The sequence below is a fragment of the Notolepis coatsorum genome, assembly GCF_963971535.1.
Source record: "Notolepis coatsorum genome assembly, chromosome: 13".
In the NCBI taxonomy this organism is placed as follows: domain Eukaryota; kingdom Metazoa; phylum Chordata; class Actinopteri; order Aulopiformes; family Paralepididae; genus Notolepis; species Notolepis coatsorum.
This window is the reverse complement of record NC_140177.1, coordinates 18,816,062-18,830,442: the sequence shown is the minus strand read 5'-3', so window position 1 is coordinate 18,830,442 and position 14,381 is coordinate 18,816,062. Positions and strand designations below refer to the sequence as shown.

The following is a 14,381-nucleotide window of genomic DNA, read 5'->3' as shown; positions in this document are numbered from 1 at the left end:
CGTTTCCCGTGTCCTGTATTACGTGGAGAGATGTCGGAGACCTTCCAGGAGAGAAAGAGTGAAAGAGTCTGTCACAGTCATGAGATACTTGAAGCACTGGGAGAAGCTCGCTGTGAGCAATGGTGTGCTGTACAGAGTTTCAAGAGACCAGATTACTAAGGCAAGGCGGTCTCAGTATGTCGTGCCTGATTCACTCAAGGTTGAGGTTCTGAAGGGTGTTCATGACGATGCAGGACATCAGGGCCAGTTCAGGAGTCTCAGTTTAACCAGACAGAGGTTCTTCTGGCTAAATCTTGACAGGGATGTGAGAGACTATGTGCGCCACTGTCAGCGATGCATCGTCAGCAAGACAGTCGAACCTGAGGGGAGAGCTCCCTTAGAGAGTATAACATCAACCAGACCGCTGCAGCTTGTCTGTATCGACTTTTGGTCGGCTGAAGATTCCAGGAACAAGTCAGTCGATGTCTTGGTGGTGACCGATCACTTTACGAGGATGGTTCAGGCGTTTTCCTGTAGAAACCAGTCAGCCAAGCAAGTGGCGAGAGTTCTCTGGGACAGATATTTCTGTGTCTTCGGGTTCCCAGAGCGAATCCACAGCGACCAAGGGGCAAACTTTGAGAGTCAGCTAATCAGTGAGCTTCTCAGAGTTTCAGAGCGTCAGGAAATCGCACACAACACCCTACCATCCAATGGGAAATGGTAGTGTGGAACGATTCAACAGGACCCTGGGTGGGATGATCCGTGCATTGACACCTGAAGCAAAGGCTGACTGGCCACTGCGTTTGCAGACGTTGACATTCATGTACAACTGTACGGTCCATGAGACGACGGGATACGCCCCCTTTTATCTCATGTTTGGCCGCATTCCCCGTCTACCTGTAGATGTCCTCTTCCGAACCGTCTTGAATGACTCATGTGTGACGAGTTATGACAAGTATGTGGAATCTCTCACTAAAGATCTGAGGGAGGCCATGGCCATTGCTCAGGAACATGCCACAAAAGAGCAGAACAGACATGCTCGGCTCTACAACAGGAAAGTGAAGGGGTCTGACATTGAGGTCGGCGACAGGGTGCTCTTGGCGAACAAGAGGGAGAGGGGGAAGAGGAAAGTCGCTGATCGATGGGAATCAACCATCTACACTGTGGTGGGCATGAATGCTGAGACACATACGTACAAGATCTGTGACACAGTTGCTGGACGTGAGAAGGTGGTCCATAGGAACCTGCTGATGCTTGTCAATTTTATCCCTGTGGATGACATGAGCAAAGTGTCCGACCTTGCCTCATCCATGCCTGAGACCCAATCGTCCATTCCAAGTGTCGACGGTATGGGGGAGAACACAGAGAACATCTCTGAGGAGGGGAGTGGGGATCTCTTGACTGGCCCAGCATCTGTGGACTCTGAAGGAAGGACCCGAGAATGGATTACGCAATTGTCCGTTCCTAGTCTTTCGCAGGCCGACATTACATTTACATTTAGTAATTTAGCTGACGCTTTTATCCAAAGCGACTTACAAGTTCTGTACGACAAGACAGCAAGAAGGGTACAACTCTATCAGCTGAGTAACAATGTTCATCAAGTGTTGCGTGTTACAGTGTAGGTTAGTTTATTAGGACAAGTGCATGACAGTAAGGTTAGTCAGGGTTAGATTTTTTTTTCTTTTTTTTTTTTTTTTTTTAATCATTTCAGATAATGGTTGAAGAAGTGAGTCTTTAGTCGACGGCGAAAGATTGGACGGGATTCGGCTGTCCTAACTGGGATGGGTAGTTCATTCCACCATTGTGGGGCAAGGACTGAGAATAGGCGGCTTCTCTTTGATGACCCTCCGGGAGCTTGGATAGGAGTAGGTCTGAGGCGGCCAGAAGATGCAGAGCGTAGGGGTCTTGAGGGTGTGTAGTTAGAGACCATTGACCGGAGGTAGGCGGGAGCGGTTCCCTTTGCTGCACGGTATGCTAGGTCGAGGGCCTTGAAGCGGATACGTGCAGCAATGGGGAGCCAGTGCAGGTCCCTAAGAAGTGGGGTGACATGGGCCGACTTCGGTAGGTTTGATATCAGGCGGGCCGCTGCGTTTTGAATGAGTTGAAGAGGCTTGGTGGCAGTGGCCGGGAGGCCAGCTAGCAGTGCGTTGCAGTAGTCGAGGCGGGAGATGACTGTTGATTGGATGAGGAGTTGGGTGGCTTCTTTTGTCAGGAAGGGGCGTATCCTTCTGACGTTGCTCAGGAGGAATCTGCAGGTTCTGGTTGTCGCTGCGATGTGAGCAGAGAAGTTCAACTGGTCGTCGAGGACAACACCAAGGTTCTTGGCGGTCGGGGACGCGGTCACAGCTGCATTCTCGACTGTGATGGAGAGGTCGGTCAGGGGGGAGGATTTGGCCGGCAGGTGGAGCAATTCTGTTTTGCTTAGGTTCAGTTTGAGGTGGTTGGTCGTCATCCAGGCGGAGATGTCGGACAGACAGGCCGAGATCCGCTCAGAGACGTGGATATCTGAGGGAGGGAAGGAGAGGAAGAGTTGAGTATCATCGGCATAACAATGATATGAGAAGCCATGAGACGTGATAATGTTACCCAGTGATTTAGTGTAGAGGGAGAAGAGAAGGGGTCCTAGGACCGAGCCCTGGGGGACACCCGTCCGGAGGGGGCGGGTGGCCGACAGAGTCCCTCTCCATGACACTTGGTAGGAGCGGTCGTTGAGGTATGATGTCAGCCATGTCAGCGCAGATCCAGCCACTCCCATTCCTGCGAGGGCCGCGAGGAGGATCTGATGGTTGACTGTGTCGAAGGCTGCAGATAGATCTAGGAGAATCAGGACAGAGGAGAGGCCTTTTTCGCTTTTGCTAAGTGAAGTGCCTCTGTGACCGCAATGAGGGCCGTTTCTGTGGAGTGGCCAGTCCGGAAGCCAGACTGATTGGGGTCTAGGAGGTCATTCTGTAAGAGATAAGCAGTAAGTTGGTTGGATACAGCACGTTCAAGTGTTTTAGAAAGAAAGGAGAGAAGAGAGACAGGACGATAGTTGGCTATGACGGTGGGGTTCAGGGTTGGTTTTTTTATGAGGGGCGTGACTCTGGCTTGTTTTAGGGAGGTGGGGACCACCCCCGAGTTGAGTGAGGAGTTGATGGTTGCAGTTAGGAATGGGAGGATGTCCGGTGCTATGGTCTGGAGGAGTGGGGAGGGTAGCCGGTCCAGCTGGCATGTAGTCGGACGGTTCGACGTTACCAGTGTCAGGGTCTCGGCTTCTGTAATGGGAGAGAAAGATGACAGAGTGAAGGATGAGGTTCTCGATTCAGCGTTTGGAATGGGTGGGGGTTGGGAGAAGGAGCTGCGGATGTTCTCCACTTTTTCCTCAAAGAAGATCGCAAAGTCTTCGGCAGAAAAAGATGAGGGAGGAGGGGGTGGGGGGGGAGTGAGGAGGGAGGACATGGTAGCATGCAGTTTGCGAAGATTCTTGGCAGAGGCCTCGATCCTATGGTGAAAGAAAGAAGCTTTGGCATTAGTAATGGTTTTGGAGAATGTTAACAAGAGGTTGTGATATGTGTCGATGTCAGCAGTGAGGCGTGATTTTCTATACTTCCTCTCAGCCGCTCTCAGGACCTGTCTTTGTTCTCTCACTGCATCCGTCAGCCATGGACTGGGTGGGGAACGGCGGGCAGTGCATTACAGACATTACAGACATAAGCAGTGCAGCCTCTGTGTCTCGAGATATCTCAGAGGGACCTGAGGGCCAGATGGAGGTTCGGTCTGTGAGCTGTGACTATGGACCAGTGAACGTCACTGTTGATGCTGACAGTTCTGTACACGGGGTGCAGGCGGATCCTTCACTTGACACTGTGGCACGGACTGATAGGGCGAGAAATGTGCAGTGCAGTGACATACAGAGTCCACCTGTGCACACTGATCAGGCTCGGTCTAGATTTGGCCGCCTTATCAAACCAGTTAGCAGGTTAATACAGACCATGTCAAGGCAGGATGTTGTTCGCGACACAGGGTCTTTGTTCTAGGTTTTGACAGTCCGGGGTAATTTATCTTACATAATTTTTTTTTTTATGTTGGGATGATTTATTTTCATGGGCTTATACTACACAGTGTATGAGGGTCTTGTGGGGTGTACAAGGCACCCTACCGCCAGTAGCTGGATTGAGAGCGTTGTTCTCATACCACTTCATCCTTATGGGATACTTTTGGAGTTGGTTTTGTTATTTTGAAGACCCAGTGTGTGTGTGATTGTGTTGTACTGTGCCTTTAGTAGGTGGTACGTGGTTGGTGCTCAATGTCGCCAAAATTCAGTGGGGGTGGGTGTAACAGAGTTAGAAATTATATTTGTTTGCATGTGAATTTTATCTAAATTGAGAAACATCATACCGTATTTGTTTTGGGAGCCACCTGGTGACGTGTTGAGGTCATTGTATATCGCGCTGCATGTCCCTGTGGGGACACCGTACCTACTCAGCAGTGTTGTACCCGTCTGCTCGAGGTAGGTTCTCATTGAAGTGTAGCTCTGCTATTTCACTACTTTCTCTGGTTAGAATTTGTCTAAACATTAAACTGTAATAAACTAGTGCATAACGCTCACTGTATTACATAATGTAATGATAGCTGTGTTGGTTTGACCGCTGGTATTGGTCCTATGTGTGTGCTGCGTTTTACAGATGTTGGAACTGGAGAAGCGTGTTATGGCGCGAGTGCTTCCTTTGTAACAATAATCTTGAGGAAGGCTAATGTACCATTTTATGTTGTACATGCAGGTCTACCAGATGTACAGTGACCAGGAAAACACTACAGCTGTTTTTGTGTCATGTCTTTTATAGGTATGTGGCTTCATATGCAATGCAAACATGTTATTTTCGACATCATTATATTGTTGGGAATTTACTGATGCACTTCCTGCTATGTCCAGCAGGTCGTGCAAGTTTACCAATTTGGTTTATAGACTTAATGGTATTATACTGTGTATTGGGTAGTGGGTTTGTTATTTTAATTGTTATGAGAATGTAAAATACATGTACTTTTATAAATACTGTGTCATTGAGACATTATAAAAGAGCAGTGTTGTACCCCTCTGCTCGAGGTCTACCAGATGTACAGTGACCAGGAAAACACTACAGCTGTTTTTGTTTCATGTCTTTTATAGGCAATAAACAGTCGAAAGCAGTTCTGTCTCTTCAATCTCTGACCAGATGACAACCGTTACACCTGCCTTGTTGACATTTTCTTTGCTGGAGCTTCCAGGAAGTGTATTGGCACATTCAAGTTCTGATTGGTTGAAATTGCCTTCATGTTTGCCACCTACTGCCACCTACTGCTTTGGCAGTGTACTACATCAGTGTGCTCAGGTGACAAAAACGAAAGTGTGACTCGAGGCTGCCACGTCGTGGCGAAACGCATATGACAATGAAACGAAAATGAAACGAAAGGTGTAACCGCCGCTTTAATGACTACATAGTCAATGGGTCTGTTGTTCAGCCTCACAATGCTATTGGATAGTAAATGTGTTTATAGGTCCGACCCTCTGGCCTCTGAAGTCACACAACCTCCAAGTCTTCCTTCAAGCAACATCTCTTTGGGCTTTACATGGTGGATGTGTGTGCATTGTGCAATGAATGTAGAATGGATGGGTTAGTGTTGCATAGAGTCATTGAGCCTCCTGATAGGATAGAAGCTCCTTTTGAGTCTCTCTGTGCCGGCCATGAGACTCCGGTAGTGCTTGCCTGAGCACAGTGCAAAGAGGCAGTTGTTTGGGTGCGTTGTGTTGTGTGTACACTACGACCGCATGTTTCCTGGAAGCTCCATTTATTACCACTGTGGTTTAATCCATTGTATTACTTGTGAGGCGGCTGTCGAGAGTCCATGGAGAGGTTGAGGAGGAACGCAGACAATCAAATCAAATCAAATGTATTTATAGAGCCTGCAATCACACGTTAATGTCCCCATGGGCTGGACAAGTCTTCTAAACAAGTCAAGAATAAACATCACAATAAATCAAGAACAAAAAACCCATCATGAAATCCACAACAACACTCCCAGACATACCCCAGCGAAGGTAAGGAAAAACTCACTAAAAACCTAGCAATAGGACAAAAGCACCACAGGCAATGTGGAGGACAGAAACCTTAGAAGGGCCGTTCAAGGGGGGATCCCCCTTCTTGGATGTCGTTGATAGTAGTGTTGCGATGGATGATGGATGGGTGGAGAATAAAACAGGTGAAATAGTTGGTATGTATGAACATATACATGAATAAAACACAGATATGTACATGCAATAGCAACTGGGGCACATAAGAAATGTTTTGAAAGATTTAAATAGAATATAGCTAACAACAACAACAACAAAAGAGAAAGCATAGGGAGACAAGCGCTCGTGTGAAAATAGGATAAAGGCTAATGTCAAGGCCCGGAGCTCAAAATATCAGTCATATTCCATTTGCACATGAGTATGTATTCCGTTCTGATCCATTTGAAGTGTGGGGGCGACGTAGAGAGGATCACATCATCTTGGCCATCACCACCAATCACACAAATGAATCCACCGCCTGCCATTAGTCCTCCTTGCTGTCCATCTCACTCTTACACTAAGACCTCCCAGCTTAATCTGCCCTAAGCTGGTGAGGTGGACTAAAGCACAGGGGACTCAGGGACTGCGTTCAGTGAGAACACAGTCCCTTAATCCCCTTCTGCCCTTTCCACTGTAAACACGCTCCTGCCGGTCGGAGTAACCAACGCCTCTTTTTGTTCTGCTCCGACAGAATGTGTCTCAAGTGTACGGCGTTGGACCTGAGACCATAGTGGGGAGCTCTCTCTCTCTCTCTCTCTCTCTCTCTCTCTCTCTCTCTCTCTCTCTCTCTCTCTCTCTCTCTCGCCTCACCACTGATCCAGCCACGGTCAGGCTACATGCCAGCTGCAGTCTGTGCCAGGCTAGGGGCTTAACAAGCGGCCCGAGTGAGGGGGAGAGTGGGGCACGGAGGAAGAGAGCATGCCATGCGTCAGGGCGCTGGAGCGGTGGGGCATCAGGCCCCGGTCGGCTCTGCGGGGCATCGGGCGCACCAGGGCCCTGATGTGGCAGAGGGTACGGGGCCTGCTCCATGCCTGCCGCCACGCCGAGGGCTACCGGCCCCCGGGGACCTACAACCACCAGGACAATGACGAGCAGGAGATGGTGTCCCTCGAGGTAACGGTGTGTCGTGACGCCATCAGCGTCTGTATCTTATAGTGGCTTCAGGCCTCGTACCCGTATAGATACTGTGAGGGCGGTGGTGGTGGTAGAAGAGACCTGTCGTGGTGACAAGCAACCTATAGAACAAAGGGTTTCAAACAGTAACTGTATGGCTCAAAGCAAACGTTTCACCAGGAGAATAATCCATGAGGATCAGGAGGTGGAGTTTGTTTCAGTGACACTATTAGATTAGATTAGATTCAAATGTATTGTCATTATAGAGCACAAGTACAGTACAATGAAAAGAAGTTCCAACCAGAGTGCAAATGTAACAGTAAAGTGCAATAGTAATATACAATGTACAGGTGATTAAACTGGATATAAAATATATAAACAAGTACTATAGTGCTAATCAGATGTATGTACACTGTACAGAGTTGTAGTATTAATATGTATAGTAATACAGCATCAGGTACAAAGACACTATGGTAGTAAGTGGTACTGGCCAGTAGTAAGAGTAGGTAAGGGATATGTGAATGATACAGATATGGGCGTTATCCTGGACTCCACCCTTTCCTACCAAGCCCATGTCAGTTCCGTCACCAAATCCGCCTTCTTCCACCTCAGAAACATATCCAGACTGACTCCGACCATCACTTTCCGACTCCACAGCTGAGACCCTCATCCATGCCTTTGTAACCTGCCGCCTGGACTACTGCAACGGGGTCCTGTCCGGGGTCCCAAGCAAAACCCTGGACAGGCTCCATCCAGTATGTTCAAAATTCAGCTGCCAGGGTTCTAACCCGGACCAAACCCTGGCAGCACATCACCCCCACCCTCATCCACCTCCACTGGCTCTCCATCAAATCCCGCATCACCTACAAAACCCTCCTGCTCACCTACAAATCCCTTCACGCTTTGGCACCTCAGTACCTCACTGACCTCCTCCACCCCTACACTCAGTCACGGTCCCTGCGATCCACGGACACTGGTCAGCTCTCCATCCCCCGAACCAGACTACGGACCTTCGGGGACAGAGCTTTCAGTGTGGCAGCTCCCACCTTGTTAGCCCTGGGCTTCCGGGGCTTTAGCCCCGGATGTTTTTCTCCTAGCCCCGGAGCTTTAAAAAAAATTTTTTACATTTTTTTTTTTTTTTTTTTTTTTTTTTTAGCATCCTCATTGTCTGTGCTGAATGTTTGTTAGTGTTTGGTATTTTTTGTTGGTTTTTAGTACTTTTAAACATCCATTTTTAGTAAGTAGTAGTTTTCATTTGATCCTATAATTTTTTCATTCACCGATTTGTGGACTTTTCTTTTTAGTGTCCTGAAAGGCGCCTTATAAATAAAATGCATTATTATTATTATTTTTTTTTGATCCACTTTTTCTCCCATTTTCTATATTTTCTCCCATCCCAATTTCGTATCATCCAATTCAACCCTCCCCTGTCACAAACGCTGTTTCTTGCCTCCCACAAGCCGGCTGCAATGTGGACTAAGTCATACATAGCACAAGTCCCCTCCGGTACTTGAGGTAAAAGCAGTTGCATCTTTTCACCTGCGCAGCTCGATCTCTCAGTGGCGAGGAGTAACGCGTGGGAGGCTCACGCTGCCCCCGACACTTCCTGATTCTACTGCGCAGGCGCACCAACCGACCTGTAGGAGTCGCTGTCCACAACGCCCGATCCCCACCCATCAGTTTCCCACCCCCTAATACGGCCAATGTGTATTAGTACGGACGACCAGCTAGCATTATTATTATTATTATCATCCAGGATGGAAAATAAACTTTGGATAGTAGGGACTGCATCTCTGCCTGTCCTGGCCAGGAAACACTTTGCAACTGTGATCTCCTCTGGCAGTAGTTGGATATTGTAATGTGTGGCGAGGGGTTGCAGCAATTCCACTGAGAGAAACTGGTTTGAGGCTTGATAACATGCCTGTATGCCTCTCATAAGTTGTTCTCCAACTCATGAGAACCTGCTCTCAAGCTCTTGCAGCATTCTGTCGAGGACTGGATAGAACAGTCTCTGTCTCAGCTGATCTCCTGAGCTGAGGTCTGAGCTTGTGCCACAAGATGACTCAACTACATACTCGTCCATCCTTTTCTGCTTCCTCCTTTGGCTGGTAGTATGTTCCTCAATCCCAAGGCCATTACATAGGACTTTGTCCTGTCATACATGTCCACTGCCATCTCTGAGGTGCGATAACCTTTGAGTGTGTCCTGCACTGTGCTTTTAAATAGTACAGATAGGTATTGAAGATGTGCACTTTAACGCAGCAGCACCTGGAGCCATCCATACCCATGTCCAGTGTCCACTGACAAAGACATGCTCATGATACTGTGATAAACTATAATAAGCTTTAATCGAACCATATTTCCTCGGAAAGTCCGGTTGGTTTGGGGTGGTGTGAAAGCGCATTCACTCTTGCAAGTGAACCCTGCTGCGGTTCATTTGAGATGTGAATGCAAAGCGGACCAAAGGCAGGAAAATACCCTAAAAAATCTAATTTTTTTTTACGAGAAGACTGAAACATATGTATATAATGAAACACACAATACTGTTTTTTTTCGATTGCTTAAGCACTATTTTGAAAACAGGGCCCGGTGTTTCAAAACACTACACACAATTAGCACAACCACACACACAATTATCAGAACACCTCAGATCCTTTGCTAAATTAAACACTCTTGTCAAAACTATACACTAATTTATAAAAACTACATTTTGTTACCATATGAAACACACGTTTCATATGACTTAATTCTGTTTGAACCAGTTACACACTGCTGTGCTTAACCTAAAACACATTTAGCAATTCTACTTCTCAGTGATTAGAGTATACTGTAAGTGAAGTACACAGAGAATGTGCAAATATACAATACATTCACCAAACACTACACAAGACCAATGCTGTAGACTGATGAAAATATAATTTATTTATCTCCATATACCCAAATCAATGATGCAGACTGATGAAAAAAAAACATTTTCTCTCCATATACCCAAATCAATGATGCAGACTGATACAAATAAAAAATGTCTCTCCATATAACCAAATCAGTCAACATTTCAACATGGAGAATCACAACAAAACATGTCCCAGTTTTCATGCTACTACAGTGTGCATAACACTGTAAGCTCAGCAAATATCAGACAAACATAAAATACTGTATCCAGTACAGGTTAAAATTACAGTAAAACAAAAACTTAAATAGAGTACAGAAAATACTAGACATTATCTCTTTGCCTAGCTGGATCTGGCAAGAGAATTTTTTGTTGTGATTCTCCATGTTGACATGTTGACTGATTTGGGTATATGGAGAGAAAATGTCTCAGTCTGCATCATTGGTTGTCTTGTGTAGTGTTTGGTGAATTGTATATTTTCACGTTCTCTGTATACAGTACTTCACTCTTCTTCCATTTTGGTTGAAGACAGGTGAACTCACCTGCTGCATTTTTATAGTGCTTAAACCTGATTGGTGTATCTACAATTAAGCAATGGTGTGTTTGTGCATCTGATGGCTGTGTTTGATCAATTGGCCCATATGTGTGGTAATTTGACATTCTGTGTCTAATGTAATGCAAGTGTGTTTAGTGTTTTGCAAATCACTGTGTATTGTTTTGCAATAAGTGTGAGGCTGACATTGTGCTTATAGGGGTGCAAATCTGGGCCTATGTTTTGCTCCTTGAATGTAAGGTTTTGATAATTGTGTAATACTTTTGATTTGAGTGTTTATGCAATCGAAGAAATCTGTAAAGACTAGAGATTAACTGTTTATTTATTTTGTACATAGGCTGTGCATATGTTTGTTTGTTTATTTGCCTATGCATATGATTCTTAACTGTGTTTTTATTTTGTTATTGGTGTATCACTATGTATGTATATGTATATATATTTAATTATATATATATATATATATATATATATATATATATATATATATATATATATATATATATATATATATATATATATATATATATATATATATTAAGGCTGTCAAAGTTAACGCGATATTAACGCGTTAACTCCCGACTCTATTAATGTCAATGTCACTAATTTTTTTAACTCAAGATTAACTAAAACAATGTTTTTTTTTTTTTTTTACTAGACTTCACTCAGGTGTATTATTGATGCTGTGTGTGTGTGTGTGTGTGTGTGTGTGAGATGAGGAAGAGGCAAGAGAGAAAGAGAGCTGGGAAAGTGTGTGTGTGAGGGAGAGAGGGGGATGTGTGATTAATCAGCCCTTGTGTGTGTGAATGTAACAAGTTCCTAACGTTTTCTTTCCCCTATTATTTCATGCACACTTTATTCATTGTTTTAAATTATTATTTTCTTTTAAGTTATTTTGTGCATCACTCTGTTTTGAATTTGATGCACATTTGCAATGCATGAGGGTCATCCTTTTGTGTTAAATGGCTGCATAAAGCAAGCATTTGTTGACTCGCATGTTCATAAGAGTATTAAAACTTGGAACTTGAAAAAGATCTGTTTAAGGTAAAAAGAATTAAAAAAATAAAAATGCGATTAATTTGCGATTAATCGCGAGTTAACTATGGACAATCATGCGATTAATCGAGTTAAATATTTTAATCGTTTGACAGCACTAATATATATATATATATATATATATATATATATATATATATATATATATATATATATATATATATATATATATATATATATATATATATATATATATATATATATATATATATGTATATAAGTATGTAAGTATGTATGTATATTTGTAGTCCTGTTGGGGCCTCTTGGACCAGATCAATGTTTTATCTGGCTAAATAAAGGTTAAATAAATAAATAAGAAACTGATGATTTGGTCCTGTTAACGTTAGGTTATGACTATAACCAAGTTCTGTTAATTAGGGGTGATGCTCGGCATCACTCATGCACTCCCTCGCGTACGTGCACGCGCACTGAATAAATTCCACAAATGTACCTTTAATACCAGTATTCATCTGACCACACCCCTCGTTAGCTTACCTTCATAAGCAGGTGTGTGGTCTCCTGCTCTCCTCCTTCCCAAGCTTTCACCACAAGGTGAGGTCAAGGGCTGCAGCGGCGTCGGATGCCGAGCGTCACCCCTAATTAACAGAACTTGGTTATAGTCATAACCTAACGTTCTGTATCATTAGGGGATCCGCTCGGCATCACTCATGCACATAGGGAGGCCGAGCGGAGCCACCGGCCGACAAATACACCCCGCTGAAGGCCCCCCACAACCATCAGAACAGGGAGGGCCGAGCCCCCCCGACCCCCCCTAATGGAGGGCACCCCCCCTATTAGAGGTTTCCCGGGAGGGCGACGGACCCGACCGTGCGAAGAGGCACTCAAGCAATTCAACGCACAGGGTGAGCAGCCGTGGCCTGACCCCACGACTACACACACGCACAACCCGCATGCCACCCGGGAACGAACGGAGGGAACAACCTCGTTACTGCCCCCAGAAACACGGGGTCAAGGGCAAACCCAACCCCGTGGCAAGGCCGTAGCAGCGGAGCGCGAAGGAAGGCCCAGACCTACCAAAGGGACTGGACCCCCTGGAACGGGGGCCCGGAGAAGTCCATGATGCCAGCATCACGACCCCACCAGGTGGGCACTTAGTGACCCCGCCCCCCACATCGCCAGCGTATTCGAACAAAGGCCCCTCAGCCGAGCGGGCCCTGTCCCCCCAATAGTACACCACCTGGCACACTGACCCTGCAGAACAGGCAGTCAGCATGGCCGTAAGCACACAAAAAGGATAACCAACGGAAGCAGGCAGCGCACCGGGGAAAAACCAGGCAACAGGCTGTTAACCCGAGCCTGGAGACTGCGGACGAGACAGGCGCCAGAGGGGACAGCTGAACACAGCCGCCCCGGCGGAAGGGGCGCATGCTGGTGTTGTTGCATGATCACGCCTCCATTTAAAAACCCCCACCCAGAGGGGTTGAGGCAGAGAAGGCTGACACGATTGGCAGACGTCATGAACGTGCAGGGGCACCCTCAACCGGTTAACCCGGGAGTTGACACTGCTCCAACACACCAGAGAACCAACCACCTAGTCGTTACCCTATGCGGTGGTTGGTCCCATAACCCCCCAGGAAAAAACTCCAAAACATACCTGCGGCACTGCCGTAGTACCTGTGTTCCAGTTCCCAACAGGGTTATCCCGGGCCTACGGGTCAACGAAAACATTACTTCGGACCGGGCCCGGTGGTACGGGGAGCACAGGGTCCCCCAAGGAGGTCAAAGACCACTCCAACAGGCCCCTCTTCGCCATGCGTAAGAGAAGAGCGCAAGAATGGAAAACCAGCCCCAACACCCCGTACTTGGTATTCCCAGGAGGTCACACAACCAAGTACTAACCAAGACCAACCTGCGTGGTGGCCGAGATCCGACGAGATCGGGCGCGTACAGGTTGGCACGGCCGTAAGCCATTACGACAGTGTAGAATACAATGCACCCAACAAGGGTTCCATAGCGCTTAACCCTGCGACACCCGGACCGACCTAGCATTTTTCCCCCTGAAAAAAGCCCAAGTCCCTCAGGGTACCAGAACAGCAGATCTGCATCCCCGGCGGACAACGGGTTTAACTGATCCGGACCAGCGTGACCAGAACCAGTCCCGTGCCCTAACCACGCCGACATGCCATCTCCAGGAGAAGGGGCAGATATGCGTGTTGATCTTAAAGGGGAACTATCTTATAAATGGCCTTTTTGAGTGTTTAGCATTGTTTCCTAGCTATGTGAACTTATATTAATATGATCTATGTCTCAAAATTCTCATATTGGCGCATTCTTCCAATTCTCCTCTCACAATATTCACCCTCACTGAACTGAGTCATTTGAAAATGTGATGATTTGTGATGTCAGAAAGACACCGCTGCATGTTAATGTTGAGATACAAGATGAGCTGCACACAGTTCTGCTGCCCAGGCTCAAAACGGCTCGAGATCTTGAGGTAGAAAAATGCTGTTTTTGAGGACTTGATTAGAAATACAAAACAATGAATAAAAAAAATATATATATTACAGAGGTGTTCCATAGACTCACAGGAATTGTGTAAAAGTGCCCAAATAGTGAAAGAAATAGTAAAATAGTTCCCCTTTAAACATAAAAAGAAGGCGCCACTCAGACGTTCGGTGCGAACCTCGCCCGGTGGCCCACCCCCCGGGGGCGTGAGACCCTTCTACATATGTTCAGATCCATTCCGTTATCATCCCCTGATATGA

General features: G+C 46.2%; 1 protein-coding gene across 1 annotated transcript in view; it reads left to right on the top strand.

Moving 5' to 3' along the window:
* Positions 1-6,964: 6,964 nt before the first annotated feature.
* rgs20 (regulator of G protein signaling 20) overlaps positions 6,965-14,381 on the top strand; it is a gene marked incomplete at both ends in the record, with an annotated part of 48,455 nt that continues 41,038 nt past the window's right edge. Inside the window, one exon of the mRNA XM_084327589.1 lies at positions 6,965-7,159. Coding sequence (XP_084183715.1) covers positions 6,965-7,159 — 195 coding nt within the window. The remainder of the gene's footprint in view (positions 7,160-14,381) is intronic.